The 23,781-nt window shown below is 44.4% G+C and overlaps 1 protein-coding gene across 1 annotated transcript in view; it reads right to left on the reverse strand.

Annotated features, from left to right (window-relative positions):
* Positions 1 to 21,683, reverse strand: part of Slc9a2 (solute carrier family 9 member A2) — an 81,515-nt gene extending 59,832 nt beyond the window's left edge. The window contains exon 1 of the mRNA XM_075980286.1: positions 21,098 to 21,683. Coding sequence (XP_075836401.1) covers positions 21,098 to 21,392 — 295 coding nt within the window. The 5' untranslated portion in view covers positions 21,393 to 21,683. The remainder of the gene's footprint in view (positions 1 to 21,097) is intronic.
* Positions 21,684 to 23,781: the final 2,098 nt, after the last annotated feature.

The following is a 23,781-nucleotide window of genomic DNA, read 5'->3' on the forward strand; positions in this document are numbered from 1 at the left end:
TAGGAGGATTTGCTTAAATGGATATTTGCTGATCAGCATGGGTACTGTGTGCTACACTCCAAAAATATAATATTGACTGAACTGTTGGTACAGAGTGTGAACTGAGTCTCCTCGAGGCTCTTTGGAGTCCATTTCGAAATGTGTGATGTGTGGGCTATTAAAGAAGGAAAAGAAAAAACCACAAGAATTGTTGGCAATTCAAAAGAAAACATAATTTATAAAAATCCTCAGAGCAGAATGGGAAGTAACAGGGAAATGTTTGACTATATTATAATATGCTCCCATATCTCCACCTCCCACAGCACGTGTGTTTATTCTATCCCCTCTTCTTTCAATTTATTCAAAACAGGCAATGAAAAAAGAACACAAGAATAATTAGAATATGAAAGTGGTTAAATGCATTGATCTTTATCCCTAGCTAGAGGAAGCTGCCTCTTTTTAGTGAGGGTAGGGAATGTCTCCATTTAGGCAGCTAATTATTGCCAGAGGGTTGGGATGTAGCTTCGTTTTAGAACTCTTGCTTAGCATGCACCCCCAGCCTTTGTGTGTATTTATCTTTTTAATTGCATGCTGGAAAAAGCACTAATTTTCATCAGTGTTAATTTGGCTGTCAAATAAATTCGCACTCACCTTGAGTGCAGGAACATCCCCCACGCCCTTAAATACAAGCAGGTACAAAGTCACAGAACTGACGAAGTCCCTTTGTTTGGGGTTTCTGTTTGTTTGTTTTGCACTTCATGGGGCTGTGAAAGACGACACGCTCAATGGAAACCAGACTTTGAATATTGATCATTTCTGAGCTACATGACCCAATTTTCTCTCATGATCCACCGGTATTTAGCTCCCATTCAGGAGGAACAAGACAATTGCTGTGTTCTTAAATTCTGCTGTTCCACAGATCAGGTTTAGTAATTGTGTTTTCAATTTATAATATTTTCAGCTTAACACTAGCTTATTGGGATCTGATACATTAGAAATGAACATCTGCAACAGAAACAAAATATCACATCACATGGCAAATCTTCAATTAGTTTATAACCACTCAAGTCAGCCTGGGAGCCCACAGTACTTAGTCTATGGAGTAGTCCCAAAATTGAGCTCGTCTTTGAAAATGGAGAGATTTCTTACTGAAATTTTCTTTTGTGTCTGTCTTGAAAAATCAGCAGGATTGGGCCCTTCCTCTGTCGCTCACCCCAGGCTAATTTCGGCTAAGTAGTGGTACTCCTTAGCTGGGTTAGGATTCAGCTGGTTCGACACCATCAAGTCTCATAAGGGACGATTTGCATCTAAAGTTTGAGTAAAGCCAAGCATCCGAAGCTACTTGTGGCTATGATGGGAGACTGGATCCAGGCAAATCCTCCCATTTTTCTCTCTGTTCTTTTTAGAATCCTAACTTTGCCTTTCAACCACAGCAATGGAAATGAACCTTAGACTCTGAGATTCCATGACTTATCAGACAGACTTCTACCTCCTTGAGCATTTAAATGAAGGTTATGCTACTCAGAGCCTTGAGGGACCTTTGTCCAGACTCTACCAATGGATAAGCTTGCTGCAGGTTCAGGGTACAACAGGTACAACAAAGAGTTGCTGAAGTTCACTTCCATGAGAGGAGGGGACTTATGAGGTGAACGGACCATTTGGCAGCCTCCGCTCTATGCAAGGCAGCTGAATCCTAATCTGATCACAGAACCAGGGCTGGAAACAGGGTTTGACTCACGCCCCTGTCTAATTATCTGCTGCATTCAATCCTTTCTTCAGTCAAATCATGATTTACAGTCTAGGCAATTAGAAACAATTAGATCAAATCTTAGCAGGGTATTTTAGTTTATGTGAAGTTGGGTTCATGCAGCCAAGCACTGGGCTGAACTCTTGGAGTTCACTTGAAGCCAGGGAGGAGGGATCATATGAACAAGGTGTGTCAATAGCATGATGGGAAAACCCACAGAGACAGCTGACAAGAGCTAGAGGGAGCTCACAGACAAGGCACTGACTGCTGGGGAACCTGCATGGGACCAAACTAGACCCTCTGAATGTGTGTGACTTGATCTCTTGGGGTAGGGGATTGACAGTAACACCAGGATCTATCCCAGGTGCATAAACTAGCTTTTTGGAACCCATTCCGATGGTGGGATTCCTTGCTCAGTCTTGATCTAGGGGGCAGGCTTGGTCCTGCCTCTAGTTGGTATGCCATACCTTTAGACTCCTCAAGGAAGGCCTTACCCCTTCTGAGGAGTGGATGGGAGATGAGAAGGGGGAGGTGTGGGCAGAAGAAGGTGAGAGAGGGGGAACTGGAGTTGGTATGTAAAATAAAAAGTAAATTTTTAAATAAAAAATTAATGAATAAAGAAAAAAAGATGAGTTGGGTCCGAGGAATTAAGCGTCTGGAAAATGGGACAAAATTTTTTTCAGTAGATTTTTCCAATATCACTAACTAGAAATGTCATATTTAGTATTTTAATCAGAAACATGGTAATTGTCTTCACAGACTCAAAAACTGTTGACTATGGAACATATAAAGATAAGCATGTGTACGTATACATACATACATACACAAAGGGAGGGAGGGGACGAAAGAGGGAGGGATGGACGGGGGGGGGGCTTCATACATTCAACACTGATAGAGGGTTTTCTCTCTGACCAAGAATGTGTCCCTAGGGTCAGAGACAGAGGTAGCTAAAGACATCGCTTTCAGCAATTTGATATAGACAGCAATTGAAAGCATTTGCCCTCTGATAACAGAGAACTCCTTTGTCCTCCCCCACCCACAGGGGACTTTTGGAAGCCTTGCACCTTGAGAAGTAGCAGGCAAGTCTGGGAAGAACCTCCTAAGCCTGAACACATCGGCTCATAGGGGAGTCGGCTCTGGGAGGGGACTCCCAGGTGTAATGCTCTTGTGTGCTAAGGGTGTTGAGCCTACACAATGCGCACTGTAAAAGGGACAGTTTCATTGTTGTTGTCCCTCTCCTATGACATAATGGCATGGTATAGCCCTCCAATATGTACCTAAATATATTTCAAGGAAGTAGTAACCACAGACGTCCCCAGGTGTTATCAGTGCTGACTCCCTCAGAGGTATAAAAACCCACAGTTTTTTCCAGAAATTAGAACAGTCAGGCATGCACAAAGGCAGGAATGACAGTTCATCTTTATTATGACTCCATAGTTAACTGGGTTATATTTATTTGACTGGATATAAACACAGCTAGGAGACATACTCTGGGCATGTCTGTTTGTGCTTGAGAAGTGCCGAGCTAGTCTTACTCAGGAGGCAAACTTCCATCCTGAATGGGCATGGCCCTATCTAATGGGCTGGGATCCTAGAATGATTAAAAAAGGGAGGGGGGAGAAAGCGAGTTCAGTCCCAGCATTCATCTGTCTCTGCTTCCGGTGGACATTATATGACTAGCCAGCTCACCACCATGTGTTCCCTATCCCTGCCATCCCCACAAACCATGGCTGACAATACGCCCAGTGCCATGGAATAATGGGAGTATATGATTTGTTTTCATTTTGGGGAGGCTTACTATTAAGAGATTTCTTGAGTGGCAGGCAATGTGTATAGACCCTGGGGTTTTGAACAGAGCTGTGACTTAACCGATCGTCGAGACTTTAAGAGGTCAGCTGGACACAGTTTGAATTGTGAGATAAGCGTGAGACCTTAGGGACCAGGTGTGGGTGTCTTATGGTTTGAAGTGATGCGCTTGTGTGTGAAGCTGAGAAAGGGTGGACTTTGGACCTTTAATCTTCATTGCCAGGTGGGCTAGATTTAGAATCACCTAGGAGACACTCCTCTGAGCGTGCCAGTGAGGGCATTTAGAGAAAGGTGTCAGTCCAGAGGGAAACCCCACCCTGAATGTGAATGACACCATCAAATGGGCGGGGGACGTAAAAATGGGAAAGATGGAAAGGAGTCAGCTAGCTGAGTGGCAGTGGTCATACCCCAGTCTTTCTGACAGTGGATTGAAGGTGACCAGCCGCCTCTAGCTCCCTCTCTGCCTCTGCTACCATTATAGACGATGCCCCCCTGCCCTCCCACCCCTGCCGCCAAACAAAGAGTCCAAAGAAGACTTTCCCCTGTTAATTTACATTTGTTGGAATTTTGTCACAATCTTTAAGAAAATAACTAAAAGAGCAACTAAAAACAAAACAAAACAAAAAAACTTTGTACAGGTACTGTACGATTTTGTATCTTGATCTTGTACAAAGTAAACTAATTTCTTACTTTCAACCTAATAAAGAAAGTTGAACTTACACCTGAACGACAGAGGAAGTGTAACACAGAAGCCTCCAAACAAAGGAACACTTGACTTCTCCGTCAATCACAAGACTCACTTTTGACTTAAGGTGATTAATAGTTCTGAACTTTATATGAAATGCAAAGCAATTATGTACCTGGACAGGGTGGCTACTTCCTGCTGATGGACATCATCTCAAATTGCTTTAATCTGCTCATGATCCAGGGGTGGAGAGGGCTACAAGGGCCATTCTCTGCTCTGGAGGATGGCCAGAGGTTTCCACCGGCACACTCAGATTCTCAGCGTTCAGCAGAAGAACCCTGTTTCTGCTGGCATCCCAGCAACTGTGCACGGTTCTCTTGGAGCACAGCGGAGGGAAAATGAAATACACGAAAGACACCTTTAAGAAAGTCTGGGAATTAGAACTGGCTGCATTCTGCCACACTGTAATTCTGCTCCAGGAAATAACAGCAGTGACCCTGGACCCTTTGCAAAAGTTTCTGTACCTATCCCTCTCTGGGTGTGAAATGCGTATCTCTTTAAGTAGAGAGGAGTCACCCACAGATACCAGGGGAATTTCTCATCTAGCCAGGTGGGAAATGAAATCCCTGCTGTTAAACACAAAGCGCTGCCCTTGGACGTGTTCAATATTCTGCCTTAGAAAAGTCTCAGTCTCGCGTTTTCATGGTCTCATGTTTCATGTTGAGGTCACTCAACTTGCGGGGAACCTGTTGAGACATTTTTATAACCTCTAGAGCTCTCCTTGTGTGTTAGACACCCTGCAGTGTATTTTGCCTCCCTGTTCCCCACTCCACACATGTTAGAAATACCATTTAGCAAAGTCACTAAAGAAGGGACAGTTCGATATGAAGAGATTCTTCCGAGGTGACGCTTCATTGTGTAAGCGTTAGTTAGGTGGAATTAGAGTTCAGATGTCCGTAAGTTCCAGCTACTCTTTCTGAGGCATGGTGTTGGACTGGCAGGGATAAGGGCTTGGGTGTGCTTTAACCTGCATTTCAATCCTTCCGTGCAAGCCAACAGTCCAAAGTAATTTTCGCTCTATTGCCCCAGGGTAGAGGCTAAATCCTAGGCTGTGTCTTCGTTTCAGCCCGTGTGTTAGTGAATGATTGACGCCGATTTGGTTTTCGCTGTTTGTGTCCTACTGTCCTTAAAAGTTATACGAGTTTTTCCGAGGAGGTCTCCCCACCCTTGCCACCACCTTGGGTGGGAACTTTATTTTACGGTTGAATTTTATCCCTTCAGGAGGCTGGCTGTTAAACAGAGTGACGAGTTACTTAAAATAAGCAGATGGAAGTATAGGAGAAGAATCCACAATTGCCAGTAATTGCAGTCTAATTTTACTTTTCAATTAAGTGGTTGCAAAATCTCTAAAGCAGCCACCACTGATTTACAGGACAGAGGAAATATTTGTACTCTAGGGAGTCCTGCGGAGCCTGCGGAGTAGAATCTGGTGGTCTGAATGAGAATTGCCCCCAAAGACCCACTCATATGGGAATTCTTGGTCTTTAGTTGGTAGAACTGTTTGGGATTGACTAGGAGGTGTGGTAGTCTTACGGGAGAAGGTGTGTACCTGAGGGAAGACTTTAGGGTTTAAAAAGCTTGTGTCATTCCGTTAGCTCTCTCTATCTCTGTCTCTGTCTCTCTGTCTCTGTCTCTCTCTCTCTGCTTCTTTGTCTTTATCTGTTTTTGTGTTTCTGTCTCTCTCTCTCTCTGTCTCTGTCTGTCTGTCTCTCTCTCTCTCTGCCCAGTGGGGGAAATAAAGTCCTTAATGGCCAAATCTCTAGCAAGATGATCAGCAATCATGGATAGCCTTTGAGCAGTGGTTCTCAACCCTTTATCTCTCCCCCCCCCAAATTTTTACATTATATTACAATTCATCACAGTAGCAACATTACAGTTATGAAGTAGCAATAAAGAAAATTTTATGGGTGGGGGTCACCACAATATGAGAGAACTGTGTTAAAGGGTCACAGCGTTAGGAAAGTTGAGAACCCCTGCCTTAGACTTTGTACATGAATGAGTATCAACAGGAACACAACACAAGATAAAAGATTCTCCTGAGGAACAAAGCACATTGCAGTTGTGAAATAACTGAAAAAAATGAAGGAAGTTCTGGTTTTAACTGTACACATTGTAGCGAGACCAAAACAAGAGGCCTGTGTCGTAGGGCTTGTGTGCTGAGCCTCCGTGGAGGCTGTGGATGGCAGCTCACTCACACATAAACGACCAGCCAAAGGGTGCCATAGGCTGAGAAAAACGGTCAGCCTTGACAGTATAGTACAGACACCTGCGGCCAGAGCTGTTTCACACAGACAGGAAGTTTCCTGATTTCTTCGAAAGCTGAGAGTCCCCGGAACTGCCATGGGCATTGTCTTTCCAGACTGTTTGAAACAGAGTTAGGAAAAACGGAGGCTGTTTCGCTACGGAAGTAGCCCAAGGTTGACACTAACAATGCATTCTTGCCCTCTGTGAAGACCAGGGGTGAAAATCAGAAAGCTGAATTCACTACTGCCCGTCGGCCATCTTGGAAATCAAGGCAGAGAGATCAGGAGTTCTATGACATCCCAGGATACAAGACCCTGTCTCAGAAAATCGTAAAAGCTAAACCTTTCCACCCATCTCTGAGGCCTTAGAGGCAGCTACTGGTTGTGACATGGGGGTAAGTCCTAGTGTGTAGCCACTGGTAAGTTTTACTTCCTAGGGGGAGATCCCTCCGCTAAAGCTTATCTGTGCAGCCCCGATTGTCTGCAGTGAGGCACACACCCTGGGAAGAAGGAGTTCAGCAGGCGTGTGGAAAGGATAAGAGAGGACAGTTGGAGATGTGTGTATATATATTTATATAAATAATAAATGTGTTATCATATTACAAATATAATAAATCTATACAATATATTCTATATACTTCATTATAATGCATACTTTAATATTATTTTATATGGTATATATTACATCTTACATAATAATAGGTAATGTGTTAATAGATAATATATATTTATGTATTATGTTAATATGTTCTATGTTATGAATTATATGTATGTGTGTTATATGGTGTACTTCACTGACTCTGCATAACTGACTGACTTATCCATGAATACACATGACCACCCTGGGCTGCCAGGGAAGTGTCGCAGAGACAGCTTGCTGCCACAGGGAAAGGCACACCTTGCCTGCAAGGGGCCCACATGCAGGGCCTGGTTTGGCCTCCACCTATTATGCCTGGCGGCTGAGCCTTCAGTTTCTAAGGAGGAACCAGTGATAACAATGGGTGTGCGTTGCCCTTCTTTTCCATGGCAAACTAAGCCAAAGCCGACGGATGATTTTCTTTATTTTCACTTCGGCAGCGTTGGGAGCTGAAATATGTATGTCTTGGACGGAAGCCTATTTATAACACCAACAGCAGGAGGCCAGGACATCTAAATAACCGAACAACTTGCCGCGGAGCAAATGGACCAAACAGACTTTTCCAGGGTGCTATTATGCTTTGGGAAGGGAGGTGGCTATCTGTTCTCACTGGGGCTAGCCACATTGCTGAGGTCTTTAAGGCAGCAAGTTCGGAGCATGGTAACCTTGTTACCTACCTTCGGGAGGGCTGAACGAAGAAGCTGTCATTATCAGTATCTCAGGTTGCTGGCAAAATAACAAAGGTGAGTGAGGGCAGCCACGTGACCTCAGATTCACGGCTAGTTAATGGCAGGGCTGGGATTCTGGGAACTAGAGCTTAGGTGACCACTCAAGTATGTTCAAGAATAGAATACACATTATAAGCAAGTGGAAAGGCTGAGATATTTGAGAGTGAAAGAGCAAATAAATAATATATGTGCCAGGAGAACACAGCTAAACCACAGGTGTCATACGGGGTGTTTTGTTTCCTTAATGACTGGACAACCTAAGTGCGGAGAAACAAAAAGCTTTTCTAATTATCTTTCACCTACTTAACAGTTATTTATCAAATCCTAACTATGTATCAGATACAGTTCCAGACAATGGGTCAAATAAACATAGTTCCTTAGACCACATCTTAAGGCATGTCACTTGTGTGTGGTTAGGTCCCCAAATGAGCAGGATGATCTGCCATTAAGTTTGAATGTATGCAACAACCAAAGAAGAATACTTAGAATTTTTTCTTGTCAATATCAATTAGAATTGATATTTAGTAGCCCATGTTTCTCTCGCCTATGACTCCTTAACATATTAAATATGTCCAATATCCTCCCTCTCATCCATGGGGCATATTCTAAGATCCTCAATAGATGTCTGGAACCAGAACTAGTATGAATGCCTGTATGTGTATTATATTTTGCACGGACATTCATACCGATGAGAAATTTGAGCTTGTAAGTTAGACACGGTATGAGTTTAGCAACAATTGCTACTGATAAATAAAATAGCTCCAGCAACTTAGCAGAATAGTTAGGTTGGTGCAATTATTCTCTCTTGAATGCTCTTTTATTAAGACTTATTTTTATTCTTAATTATATGTGGGGTGTGTGTGTGTGTGTGTGTGTGTGTGTGTGTGTGTGTGTGTGTTTGGATATGTGCTTGTGAGTGCCGGTACCTCAGGGAACTGGAGTTACAGGTGGTTGTAAGCCTCCTGACTTGGATGCTGAGAACAGAACCTGGGCCTATGTAAGAATAGTAAGTGTTCTTAACCACTGAACCATCTCTTCAACACTGATTATTACTCTAGGAAGAAATAAGACAATTGAAATTAATGAAATGATTCATTCCTGACCATGAGTGAGCACAGCCAAATGTGATCGTGGGATATAAATCACAGATCAGGGAGGATCACTGTATCTCAAAGCATAAACATTCTGCATCATTCCCACACGAGCACAACAACGAAACAAGGCTCCACCAAGACTCCGAAATTCTAGATCACGTTCCAGTTTTGATGCTGCTACTGGATTCTGTCTCCTTGTTCTTTCCATCCCACCCAACTTAGAGTGGTTGCTAGGAAACCGTATGACTAGTGGCTTTAGGCCGCAAGCTGCTTCTGTGAATTATTTCAGTGGCTTCTCACAATGACCCTCTGAAGGACACAGATGGAATGACCGCTATAGCCTGATTTTACCATGGTGATCGAGCCTGGACAAAAGACGAAAGAAGGGTCAAGCAGGAGACTCAAGGACACTTCTTTGTGTCCGAGGAAAGATTGAGTAGATCGGGTCCACTAGGGCACTCAGGAGACCACAGGTGGGCATGTGACACAGCTGACCTTCACAGTTTCTGGGCATTGGTTTTAGAATCCCCCTCAGGTAACAAAGTCTCTTACATACATCGGTGTCATATTTACATGGCACCTAGGCGCATGCTTCCTGCACACTCACACATGAACAATGCAAATGCCATTTAAATAGCTAGACTATAGTGTGATAACAAGAAAAAAATCCACTCCTTATCCAAGTGTTTGGTATAGACATCCAGTACATCACCAATGTTTCTGATTCATTATTGGTCGAATGCACAGAAGCAGGCCCCACCGACAAGAGGCCTACCTGTAATTCAATATGCTTTTTGCTTCCAGGAAGTGATGGGGTAACACCACACAGAGATGAAGAACTCTCTGTGGCCCCAGGTCAACCACTTGCCAGTTGGTCTGTCTGGCGCAAAGTAGTTAAGCTCCCTTGACCTCACGTTTTCTTCTGTGTTTTGAAATATGGGATGACATTCTTGTATGACTATGAGACTTAAGCAACATGGTGAGCATTTAAGGAAGCATGTAGCCAAGTAGCTGGAGGGACGATGCTGTGTCCTTCTTAGCTATTATTACCTTATGAAGGAAACTGTGAGAGTCTAACCCAGGGCTCCCCTGCGACGGGGCGAGAGGAGACAATGCTGGTCTCATTACAGCGCTCAGGTTTCCAGCCTGGGATCCTGGGAAACACGTTCAGGAGCTGGGAGGAGCAGTGACTGAGACACAGAAGTATGGAGGTAGGGCTATTTCACTGTCCCGTGGTCACCTGAGGAACTTGACATGCATAAGTAACGTTTAGCAGGGCTTGATGCTACATAGCTATAATCGCGACACTTTGGAGGCAGAGTTAGAAGAATTGGGATTTCTTTTGTCTCTATAGAAAATTCAAGGACAACCTGAGCTACGTGACACTCAAAAGGCAAAAGCAGCAGCCAAAGAAAACCTTCACACACCTCTAAAGGGCTTTTCTGCAAAGATCAAACCCAGGTCCTTATTAATGCTGGACATACATAAATAATCCCATAAATACAGAATAAGTATCTACCAACAAGCTGCACACCCCTAAGCCTTCAGGATAAGATTCTAAATGCAACTGTGTGTTTCATTACTTTTCTCTCTTTCCCATGAAAGCTTTTATACGTCAAAACGAAGAAATCATGTGGTATTTGTAGGTCAAGCATGAATCACTCACACAGAGAGCCTGACGAGAATGACCGTGTCTGTCTGCGGAATGGGTGGAAAGGTGGGAGAAGATAAAGACGTCTCCAAACAAGGAATGAACTTTATACAACCAGACCAGAAAGCCCATGAAGGGTGACGAACAATGTATGGAATTATTGCAGAAAGCACCTCGGTTATGATTCATTACTTTAAAAAGGCATAATTGCAAGCAAGTAGCCTACAATTGAACAGGCGTCCTTCACGATGACAACCCACCCATGTCCGCACAACACTTTCAGATAATAGACACACGCTCCTCCTACCCACCCATGTCCGCACAACACTTTCAGATAATAAACACACACTTCTCTTGGCTTCCGGTTTTTAATTTTGGTTTGTTTGTTTTCTTTGTTAAAAGGGAAACAGGGGCTGTCTCCCACTCTTTTCCAGCCTTTTGGGACCCTACTCCCGATACTGCATCGCCTTGCCCAGCCAAAATACATGGGGAGGTGCTTAGTCTTACTGCAACTTGATATGCCATGTTCTGTTGATACCCATGGGAGACCTGCCTTTTCCTAAGCAGAAAGGGAGGAGGAGGGGATTGGAGCGTGGGAACAGAGGCGGGTAGGGAAGGTGCTGGAAGAGAGGAGGAAGGAGAAACATAAATTTATATATACAAAATGGTGAAAGCTTTGTTGCACAGCCTTTTCTCGCATTGTCCATATAGACATACGAAGCACAAGGAACTGACATACGGCCCCACTTCGGCTAGTCCTGACTTCAAATAATCAATTGGGAAGCCCAAGGAGGTGAAGACTCAACAGAGGTCTCAGGTTATGATGGAATATAGAACTGGATCACCCTATCTCTGAGGTATTTCAGGGCTTATTTTTCTCCCATACTTCTTCAGTTCCTGCCTGAGCTAGGACTCTTCTGCACAAGCAAGAAAATAAGGATGATAAAGCAATGTCAGCATTACTATGTTTTCACAGCCCAATATTTTTTAAATGACGAAAGTACAGTTGTTTTTTTTTCTTCTTCTTGCAAGTAAGAAGCCATCACAATCTAGCTGTAAAGTTTAAGCAATGCATGAAAATCTTTCTGTGGAGGAAAATGACTCGGGCTGAAGACACTTGCAGCCCTGAGATGCAAATCTAATAGCCTGTGTTTAATACCTGGAACTCACTTAAAGGTGGACGAAGAAAAGAGACTCGCAAAGTCGGTCTCTGAACCCCAGATGTGTACCATGCACCTTGACACAACACATACAGAATACACACACACACACACACACACACAAATTAATGAATCGTTTCATTGCATTTTAAATGCATTTCTTTTAAAAGCCTCATACAAACTATCACCATAGTATTAAACAATACAGAGGTAAATATAGCCTCCTCTAAGTACAAATTATAACACTAATGCCTAGTGTCCTACATCAACATAGAAGACAATGTCTAGGAGACCAGAAATAAGGAAAGAAACTAAAGCAACAGGCTTCAGTGGGTGTTTGGGCCACAGTGAGCCAAGGGAACTCCAGACAGAGCTGGCTGCATGTCCTTTGTGCTGGGACCTGACTCTGTAACACCTTCATGAGAAGAGGCAGTAAGACTTTAGACTGGTGAAGGAAGGGCCCCTGCATAAATTCCCAACTCTAAAGAACTGCTTTGCCCTAAATAAATAAATAAATAAATAAATAAATAAATAAATAAATAGGAGGAGGGGGAAAGATGCCTCTAGCCAGAAAAAAAGGGAAGGAACCTGGACAATTCTATATGGCTCCAGGCCAGGAAGAAGCTCACCTGGAATAGAAACAGAATTCCAGGTCCTCATCACAAAATGCTCAATACATACAGAAAAGCCAAGTTGTGAAAATACTAAAACTCATTTCTTAAACAAACCACTAAGAACCATCTTATAAGAACAAGTTTATAAGTTCCACAGACTCAGCCAGATCAGTGTCCCTTAGTGAAACTAAGCTCACAGGACAAAAAAAAAAGCAGTCTACGCAAGATATTAATAGCCAAAAGGAAAAGAGTTAATGTAACAATTTACAACCCAAAGATAAAAAAAATATGAATGCTGGTGGGAACTATGAAATGACTATAGAAAGAATGAAAATTAAGTAATTGCTAAAATAAATATAATTAAGTTAAACAGTATGAATATAAGGCAGACAGACTTGAAATGGGCACAAAGAGGTTGAAATAGAATGCAATTAGGACTGAAAGTCTAATGAGCTGGCTGACTACAAATTAGAAGCGTGTTGTGTACGATAAATAGGAAAAAAAGGTTTGAGGAAAGCAAAAATAAGTAACAGAGAAAGGAAAAGAGAAATCAATTAAGAAAAAGCCATTTAACAAATACTAAGGAAGAAAAATTACATAAATGTTTCTAGACACATTGAAACAGGAGCCAAATATCAGAAATAACCAGAGACAAAAATCATCATCATCAATAACAACAACAACCAAAAAAAAAAAAACTGAAATGCAACCGGGGTTGGGTGCAGGGGAGTCAAACTAATTCCAAAGGGCTGTGGGGAGTTCACAAAATAGCCATTAGGAAAAAAGAGGGCAGGAAGCAATGACATCATATAGTCTCATTAGAATAACTCCACGCCCTATATTCAGTTTAATTTTCATTACAGAGTATAATCAATTTAAAGACATTTTCAAAGGACTGGGATAGGACTCCGTGGCAGAGCACATGTCTAGAAGGTATGAAGCCCTGAGTAAAACTCCTACCACCAAGAATAAAAAAATTGAACAAGGATAAAGACCAAGGCGGTCCCTGAAGAATCCACTGAAGAAGGCACGTGGAGAGAAGGGGAACCATCTAGAAGGAAGAGCTAGAAGTAACCGTAAAGAAAAAAATGATGAGCAGGTTTACAAATCTAAACAAACAGTATATAGAGTAAACCTTTATGAAGCAATGTAAACTTTGAAATAAGTTTTTAAAACATAGAAAGCTGAAGCATATTCAGGAACATGCTAATAACAACAATGAAAACAGCGAATGCTGTGTTTGACAGAGGGGAAGTGAAAGGGAAGGTAGAGGAGGGGAGGGAAGAGACAGGAATCAGATAAGTAAGAAAATGGCTGCAAAGTCAAAATATTGGAAGAAAAGAAAATAAAGACATCAAGTAAAAGCATAGAATAAAATGAACCCCAGCAAATCAATACAATTAATGTGATAATGTCTTTTTTTTTAAGCTGCAGAGATTTCAAATTTTAAAGACAGGAAATCCAGTTATATGTACTTTAATGAGACACATCTAAATAGAAGTGCCGTAGCTACTGTTCTACTAAGATGTAGGGAAAGATGTATCTGAGAAATACTGCAGTGCTCACACCTACGAGAGAAAAGGGATGTGCAAACCCACTTCTATTTTGAGTAACAACAATGATACAAAAACATCAAATTGGAGCCACAAGGAAAGCTGTAAAGGGAGGACCAAGATGTAACAATATCGAATCAATATACACCTAAGAACACGAGCTCCAAATAGATAAAATAAAAGTCGACAAAATGTGGCAGGTTTTTATACAGGCCAGAAACGGATAAGCCAGCCCAAACCCAGTAGTAGTACTGAAGGGTCTAATGCCATGATTAGCAACTTGATCTGTGACTGTCTGACAGTATACATACGTGCCTGTGAGTGTGGACAACACGTGACACTAAATACTTTTACCTTTTACTGTCTTTTCACATAGAAAACCCTGATATTAAAACAGCCCCACATTAGTCCACATGGAACATAACAATTAAGACTATAATTAAATCATCAGCATACTTTTCTGAACAAAATGCAATCAATACTGTGTAAATCAAAATAGATAAATATATAAAACACAGCCCCTGGGCTGGAGAGTTAGCGCAGCAGCTAGGAGCTCCTGTTGCTCTCTAAGAGGACCTGGATTTGATCCCTAGCATCCACATCGTGAGTCACAACCACCTATGCCAGCAGACCCAGTGGCCTCTTCTGACCTCCACACGCAGCAAGCACTCAGGCGGTACATATACACACAGGCAGACAAAACACTGACACATTAAATAAAACTAATAAATCTAAGAAAAACAAAATAAATCCTAAAATAAAAGTCTCAATATGTTTATCAATATGATTTTTCCTTCAATTTTTTTTGGGGGGGTGGAGACAGGGTTTCTCTGCGTAGGCTGGAACTCACTGTGTAGACCAGGTTGACCTTGAACTCACAGAGATCAGCCTGCCTCTGCCTCCCAAGTGCTGGGATTAAAGGTAAGTGCCACCACCACCTGGCTCAATATGATTTTTTGTAATACAGGAAAATGAGTGAGAGTTAAAATCTGACTATTAAACAAGGTAACAAACCTGAAATAGCATAGAAAGGCTCTTTCTCTTAGAATGCATATTGCCAAACAGCCTTTGGAGTCATGACTGCATAGTTAGAAATTCGCATTAAATAACTCTACTTTATAAGGTATTTCTTTGACTCTGGACGCTGGGCATGCTGTGATACGATCCATCAACTGAACTGGGCTTTAACGTTCTGTAGCTACTTCTCCCTTTTGAAAACCCATAATTTCTGACTTAGTAATAATAGTGATATCATGTAATTTATCTGGGCACATTATTTCATTTGCATCACTTTCCAGAATCTTTTGTCTTTACTATTTATTGCATTATTTTTATTAACAATCACTATTAATTTATACAAACTTGAAGTACTGTGGATTGGTCCTTTTTGACTTAGTTTTAAAGGCACAACATGTAATGAGTGCACTCGTAGAGAGAATGATGAAGACGAAACGGACTCTTTAAAAAGTTCCGGTAGCTGAGTAAAGATTAGAAGTTATCTTACCCATTTTATTGAGTCATTTTAGCACAAATACTTGTGAATTTGGGAGCTCAGATGGTCACAAAAGGCATGTACTTGATACGTATTTAGGACAACAGTAATTGTGTTTCCCATTCTTAGTGGTTTTGTTGCGTTAGAGTTACCCTTGTGAGGTGAAAACTGGTATACTGTTGAAAGATAAACTCTCCAGTTGGCGATCCAACCTTTCAGTTTAATAACTAAATAAATACGCCAAATAGAATGGGAGCAAGAAAGCCACAAAACTATGAGCAAAAGCTGTAAAATTCAAAACCAACAAGTAAGAATGGGTTTTTTTTTTCTTAGGGCAAGAGAAAAAATAATTAACTTTGGTCAAGATGAAGAAAGGCATGAATAAAAATATTAGAAATAAAAAGAGCACAAGAATGCAGACGGAGTACGATCTCTGAAAAAAAAATTTCTTTCAGGAAATGTAAAATGTCAAGTGACATAAAAATAAAAATGACCAAAACTGACTCAAAGAGACAGAGATAAACCAAATTGCATATTAAATTAACTGAATCATCATCTGTAGCAGAACCATCAAATTCACTTAATTTTACAGCTGAGTTGTTACAGACCAGAAAGAAAACGTGTGTGTGAGTGTGTGTGTGTGTGTGTGTGTGTGTGTGTGGTGTGTGTGTGTGTGTGTACGCATGGTTATGCTTCTTGGGGCTTCACAAGAACTAAGTGCCCCACTAATGGTAAATAAAGTTATCCTTGTTAAAGTTGAGCAAGAATAAGATTTTTCAATTGGCAAAAACAAACAAACAAGCAAAAAACTATAGTTATTTTTAAAAAAAAAAAACAGTGCGGCTATGCCATCCTGATACCATTCTTGATGGTGCCTGCATTAGTCTTCAGAAAGAAATGAAAAGGTTGCCGCATTCCCTTTTCAGACCTAAACCATATGGGCAACCTTGGCCATAGATGGTGCTTCCATGACAGAGGAGGCTGAACCCTTCTTCTGGCTTTGTTAGGTCAGAGCACCTGCCAGCAGACACACGGTATGCACAACCTGAGATGCAAAGACCACAAACTTCACCCCCAGATGGTGCGTAAGCTTCAGACAAACCAGACTAAGAATAAGGCAAGTGCAGGGAGACCTATCTTTTCAGAGATAAAAATCTCTGTAACTCAGAAAGCTACACAACTTTTGAATCTCCTTTTTTTAAACTCATGGTAGCCTGGAACCCAGAAGAGACACCTTCATTGGCCAAATGTTTTGCCTTTCCCTCAAAATAGTAATAATAATAACAACAATAGTAGTGATAATAATAATAACTCTTTTCCCCAAGTAATAGGGTGAAGAGAAGTAGAAAACACTGTCCCTAAGCCCAAGTTGTTAGGGCCAAGAAAATAAGAAAGGCAAAGATAACAAGGGATCAGGTAGGAAAAGCAAGGAGACCTGCAACCCCTGCAAGACCCCTCGGCTGTAAAGGGGCACACAGGGAATCCCAGAAAAAAAAAAAGATGTAAGGATGAGACCCGGTGCTCTGTCCCGAAACCACAAGCTTAAGTAGATCATACAGCCATGTTCACTCAAGTTAGAGCAAGCACAGCCCCCAATGGCCTAGCTCATGAGGAGAGAGAGCTAATCAGACAGCTGGAAAGCACACCAAGAAACTGTGTTTGGCTTCTTCCTCATATCGCCAGCCTAGAGCTCTAGCCCTGCCTACAAGATTCAGCAGGCACAGTGTGGGGGTTTTACTGCACAGAGAAAAAAAAAATCAATGTATTTCCAGAATGATAGGCACAGCGACGCTGATAAGAATGTGCACACTCGAGGACCTAGAGAAAAGGCAAGGAAGCACTTCATCCCTGGTTGGGCTAAACCCACTGTGCTCTTTCATTCCTTCTGTTAAGCTGTTTCGCATATACGCGGCATCATTGGATTTAGCATGAAGCTTGGTGGAAATTTTAGAACTATATCCTTAGCCAAACAGTGAGGAAGTTGATGTTTTCCCCCTAATAAGCAAACAAAGCAATGAGAAGATAAGTTGAATTACACTTTTTACAAAAAAAAAAAAAAAGCCAAAACCAACGAGAGTACTTTCTGACTTCTGAGAGTACTTGGAAATCCCGATGAGAGAGTGCAACCTGTTTATCTTTGTTTAGATTGATCACTGGTAATGGTTCTCCCTGTTCTCTGTAGCAGGTAAGTTCTGGCACACCAGGGACTTGCACTGAAATGCTTCAAACAGAAACCCCAGTTTCTGTTGGGAGCTGTGAACCCCCAGATCCTGAATTTCTTGTAAACAATGTCTTATGCTTGCAGCTGCTCTGAGCATGAGACCCTCAGGAGTTCCTGATGGAAGGAGAGTGGTTTCTGGTGGGTTTGGCTGGGGGTGTGGCTAGCAGTTAAGGATCCCTATATAAGCTGCCCCTGGACACAATAAAAAGGGCATTCCTGTTTCAAGGATGACCCGTGTCTCTGTCTGTGTGTCTTTGTGTATTTAAATCTCCAGGCCCTTGCCTGGCTCGCGAATGGTCCTGTAGTGCAGGCGCCACAATACAGGAGTAGTACCGTACTGTCATGTAGAACAGGCGGGAAGTACAAGTTTCTTATGAGTTGGCATTTGTGTTGCCTCGTACCCTCATATCCCTGTGTGCGCTGGAGTCAACATCTTTCTCAATATGAGCAACTCAGGCCATGTAAGTTATGCTCCCTCTCCCCACCACAACATGTGCGCAGACAGATGTTTTTCAAACACAAAAGCTAAAGCAGAGCCTCTTCTATTTTAAATAAACTTTATTATTTTAAAAAGAACTGCTAATAAATTAAACCATCTCATACTAACATTAACCAAACCCAAACGTAATTAATTTATATGCAGTTAGAATTGACATTTGAAACTGCGAAGCTGCGAAAAAGCCACTGTCTTTCTAGCTCTAGTTATGCAGGCATATTTTGGTTTGGAGGATAGATAAATTATGAAGTGTATTCAATACATAAGGTGTAAACATTTAAACTCCACAGTTTCTGCTTTAGAACTCCTTTTCCCAGCCTGTGAAAGTATTCTGCAGTACCAGAGCAGTCTTAAAGTCAAAGAGAGTTAAAAGTCTAGGGGAGGGATTCTGGAGAAAGACTTGGGAGTAATGGGGAGGGAGACTTGAGTTCATCTGGGTATTTGTGCATCCCTCCAGAAGCAGCCAAAGAGACAAGAGAGGGCTGGGTTATAAAATAGGAAGAACGTAGAGAATGAATCTAATCAACAGCTTTTATAACTCAAAAACCCACTTCCTGTCCTGAGTCCGATTTCCTTCGCTTTACTCCAGGGTCAGCACCTGGCTACTCGGACGTCTCTCTGGGGAGGAGACAAGAATACCTGTGTTGTCACCCACCCACTGTGTGGATGACCCCAGTGGCCAGCGAAGAACAGAGTTCAGGACAGGCAAATGGATGGGGAGAAGACAAGGGCGATATATAACGAGGGTGGTCAAAGCCAGCTCTGTGAAGGCAGGAATAGTGGCACCTGAAACAGAAGGGGAATTCCATCCGCTGAGCAAGAACATGCTTAACAGACGCATAAAGGTACCTTCGAACTTTGACTCACACAAGCGCAGATACTTTTTAACCAAATACCACACAGTTAAGATGATGATGTCCATTAAGATGAGTAGAATAGCACAGCTGGGGAGGAGAAAGCACCTACAGGCCACCCAAGAGAACACGCGTTCTGGGGTTATGACAGAAGGCCAGAAGCAGGGCGGCAGCAGAAGACAATGGAAAAGCAACTGAAGGGCCAGGAACAGCCCAGCTGCTGCCGCTTCTCTCAGGATGCCACTCACGGTCACCACCTGTATGCCCGCCTCACTGTCCCAGGAAGAATGGACCAACACCCGAGCAAGCCTCCAGGGAGGATCTGAAAATGAGACATCAGGCCCTCCTGGCTGGAACATGGTCTCTCCACCCATCAGCAAGGCTCCCTTATGGCTCCGCTCCCTTCCTCTCCAAAGCAGGGCCATCATATCTACCCAGGATGAAGGCTGCGAAAATGAGGGATAATGAACTTAAGTGCCCACTAGCGGCTGTTATTAGTGTAATTAATCTGATTAAAATAATCAGGAGTGAAGAACAGAAGAGGGTGTCAGAGGAGAAAAGCAGTAATGGAAGAGGGCACGAACGCACCCCTCCAGAGGCTCTGACTCAGGCGGAGGGAGGGGCCCGGAGGCAATCCACCTGCCTTCATGGGGTTACGTCCGACTTTGTGGTTCATAGTGTGAACTTTCCGGCTTTGGTTTCCGCCTCTCTCGGGTGAGAGTGTTCACACCCTGTACAGGGCAGGGATGCTGTGAGGGATATGTGAAGAGACCACATCTCTGGCTCTTATTAGAGGCCAGGAGCTTATGTGACTGTTTGCTTGGTAGGTGAGTCCACGTTCCTTCGACCATAGCTCAGACAGAGTTAAAACACTCAGGCAGCGAATCATGCTGGAGCCAGCAATTCCAGACTGCAACGTCATTACCTCTACTACAGGACACCTTTGCTTACCACCACAATAAGCTACTAAGGGATTTAATCTAATCTGGGAAGTCGATTCCAGGCTTAGCTTGAAAATCCCATACGGTAATCAACCATCCCCACCACCTGCTTGGACCATCCCTTCTCCCTTGACACTTTCTCTCTGGGTTGCTGTTTCTGGTGAACAGCTCCCACTGACCAGACTCTGGTCATCCTTGAAAAGACAGTCTGTATAGGTCTGGCCAGGATGTGATCCCTGCATCTGTTCATGGCCATACTGGATTTGCTATACCTCTTTGCCCATGGAGCATTTCCTGTGTTGTAACCACTGGGGCTTCTTCTCACTTATTAATGAGTTCCCTAAACTGACTGGGACCTATGAAACGCTGCATCCCGCAAGACAAATGCCTAAAACATAGGAAACACTATGCTCTTTAAACCTTATAATTTTTGAACAGGGCAGCAATGGCTAACACACTTGAACACAGAGTAAAACTGTGAGCGAGCATTGTGATGGATGAAGTGGGCAGGGGAACAGGGATGAGTAAACAGGCGATGAGGTTTTTCACTTTCAACTTAAGAACTGGGGATGGTGGGGCAAGTGGGTTAATGATTTGTGAATATCTGATCTCACTGACTTCAGTTACCTCGAAAGGAAAGGCTTTCTAGACAGTGACAGGTACAGAGAGAAGGTATTGCAGCTGTATGCACTCAGGTGCCCACCATCTCATCAGGGACATGGGGAGGGTTTGTGTCTGGTCCAGGCGCCCTCTCCCATCCAACATTTTGCCCAGTGCTAGCTCCCTCCTCTTCTCTTCTTGCAGACGATATCCGATTCACCCTGTCCACTGACTCCCTCAGCACACAGACATCCCTCACTTTGGCACTGAGCTGTCAAACATGAAGTTCCAAGCAGAAGTCAGCAGTGAGTCCCTATGCTATGGGCCTGTCTTCCCCAGGCTTTCCAAGGCCAGTGTTAAATTAAGAACAGGAGACCTTTCAACCTGCAGAAAGAACCTAATCTCTCTGTTCAAGGCTGCCTCGGTGCAGGAGGTGGCCACTATCTGAAACCAACTACTTGCCTACTTGGCTGGTTACCCACCAGGAGCCCCAGCACGATCGTCCCCGCCCCCACCCACGGGTACAGCTCGCTTACCAATCTTGGCCAAGGAAGCCAGTAGGATCCACAGAGTGATCTCAAAAGGGATTTGCACGTGGGGGTAATCCAGGGTGAACACAGGCAACCGACTTTCCTCGAACGGTGTCGTTCCCGGGGCCACCACGTTGGCTGGGCTTGGCGGGTTGGAGCTGGCACCCCTGGCCCCGGGTGCGTCCAACAGGGTCTCAGCCAGCGCTCCCGCCGGCACTGCCACCTGCAGAAAGAGTAGCAGCAGCAGCAGCAGCCGAGACGGTGGCGCCCGCACGCTGCGCACTGTGCCCGTGGGTCCCATGGGGTCGGCGACTCGGGGCGCAGCAGAGACGCTGGTATAGGGATCTGGGTGCCCTTAGCGCATCGCGCGGGGACAGCGCCACTAACTCAACGGGACAGCGAGAGAGTACCACGCCACTGCTGCCACCGGGCCGGGTCCCTGTAGCCAGCCAGCTCGTTCTTGGCTGTGAACTGCGAGCGGCCGGGAGTGGAACGCGCAGCGACAGGAGGCCACCGCGCGGTCCCTCGGCCGCGCTCAGCCACCCTCCGCCGCCGGTCGCCCTCCCATGCCCGGCAGCTGTAGGCCCTGCCCGGGGCGGCCCGCGGGCGGGCGGGGACGGGGGCGGGGCGGGCGCGGCGCCCGGGTGGCGGGGCGGGAGGACGCGGGGACCCGGTGCGACAAGCACCTGCCGCAGCCCGCGGGCGACGCTGGGACCACGGTCGCGCAGCTCTCTAGCCGACTCCACGGGCCAAGACCCGATACCACCGGGAGCCCAGGAGCTGTGGGTGCAATGGGTGCGCGGTGCGCACGGTGGCCCGAGCTGTCCCCGCCCCGGAGGCAGCGTCGGCCGTCCATCAGGGCTGGGACCGACGCGACCCACGCGTCGCGCCCTGCCCCCTCCTCCGGTAGGCTCCTGCAAGGAGACACCCCGGGGCGCTGGCACGCGAGGAGGCGCCGCAGGCTCAGGCAGGGAAGCGACGTTGGGAGCGGCGGAACTGGGGAGCCTTTGCCACTGTCAGGCGTTGCAGAGACCGACTCACATAGCCGAGCCACTCGGGTCCTCAGAAAGATGAGAAGAGCTGTGATTCGCACCCCTCGGAAGAAAAGCACATTGAGAACACAGCTTGTTCTCTGCGCATCAAAACTCCCAGATCGGAACTCAGCGTTCCCACGCTCCCCCGGAACCCTTGTCTTTCCTCTTTTCCACTCATTGTAACAGTATGGACTCCACTTTTCTTCCCTCCCCCAGCTTTGGTGGCTGGGGGGGGGGGGGGGAGGAAACAATCTCTGTTTTTAGGCTTCGAGGTGAATCTGTCCGTGGGCATCAGAAACATAACTATTTCGTGGAAAACCAGTGATTTGCCTAGCTTAAATGGACTTGTTCGGATAATTACAGGACGGACTGCGGTTTGGAAAGCCCAGGGAAGAGCGGGATTCTCCCAGAGCCAACTGGCCCTTCTCCGGATCCCAAACTTCTGCAGGGGCCTTGCCAGGTGCCCTGCCTGAGATCCCACGGTGAGAAACTGAAAGGAACCGAAAGCAAACCAGCTGCCTCCCAATTAACACACACGATTTCCCCTAAATTTGTGAAATAAAATCCTTATCTTTTCTTTATGGCTCCTGCTCCCACACACCCTTCAGTCTGACACAGACAGCATGTTTGTTTCAAAGCTCTAACAGGATCTGTGAGACTTCAGTCCACAGAGGCTATCTGGAAAGACTGACCACCTGAGCAGCAAGCAGCAAGCAGGAAACCTTTGAGCCTTAGAAAGGCTGGGGCCGGTCCAGGCCGGCCTGGAAAGACCGCAGGGTTGACACAGACGCCTTCTGTTAATGTGTTCTCAAGTATCGGTTTTTCAGACGCAAAGTTCAACTCCTTGTGAAGATGTATCTGTTTTCTTTTGAAGATTCACTGAAACATCCAGAGCTCAACCCCTTTTCCTCATTGCTGGGAGTTTGTATAGCAATGTTGTCCCCCACCTTTCAAAGAAAGGACTTGCAAAGTGGTATGCTTCCCTTCCTGAATTGTGTGCTTCTCGGGAGAAAGTGCTTTCGCTTGAACTTTTGGTTATCACACATCCCAAAGCTGGGAGGGAAGGCGAAACTGTATCTATTTTCCTGGTGAAGAATTGCCTGCAGATTGTACTAGACACTAGCTTTTCACTAAAGATCTAGAAGGAATCCACATCCAGGCCTGACCTTGCCAAAGGTGGTTCCACATCACCCTCCACCCCAATACGAGTTAACCAGCAATTATAGGTTATTTACCAGATAAAACAATAAAGGATATTTTAGGGATTGTTAAAAAAAAATAAAAAGTCTCAGTAGAATGAAGTTCTCTGGAGAGTAAGTCAAACAGTTCTGCAGTGTGGTGATGTCACAGGAGGACAAGCACACAGTCAGACAGTTATCTCTAGGTGTAGTCATGTCACAGGATGGCAGACACACAGTCAGACATTTATCTCTAGGTAGTGTGATGTCACAGGAGGGCAAGCACACAGTCAGACATTTATCTCTAGGTGTAGTCATGTCACAGAATGGCAAACACACAGTCAGACATTTATCTCTAGGTAGTGTGATGTCGCAGGGGGGTAAACACACAGTCAGACAGTTATCTCTAGGTGTAGTCATGTCACAGGATGGCAGACACACAGTCAGACATTTATCTCTAGGTAGTGTGATGTCGCAG

This window comes from Microtus pennsylvanicus, chromosome 7 (assembly GCF_037038515.1).
Source record: "Microtus pennsylvanicus isolate mMicPen1 chromosome 7, mMicPen1.hap1, whole genome shotgun sequence".
Classification (NCBI taxonomy): Eukaryota; Metazoa; Chordata; class Mammalia; order Rodentia; family Cricetidae; genus Microtus; species Microtus pennsylvanicus.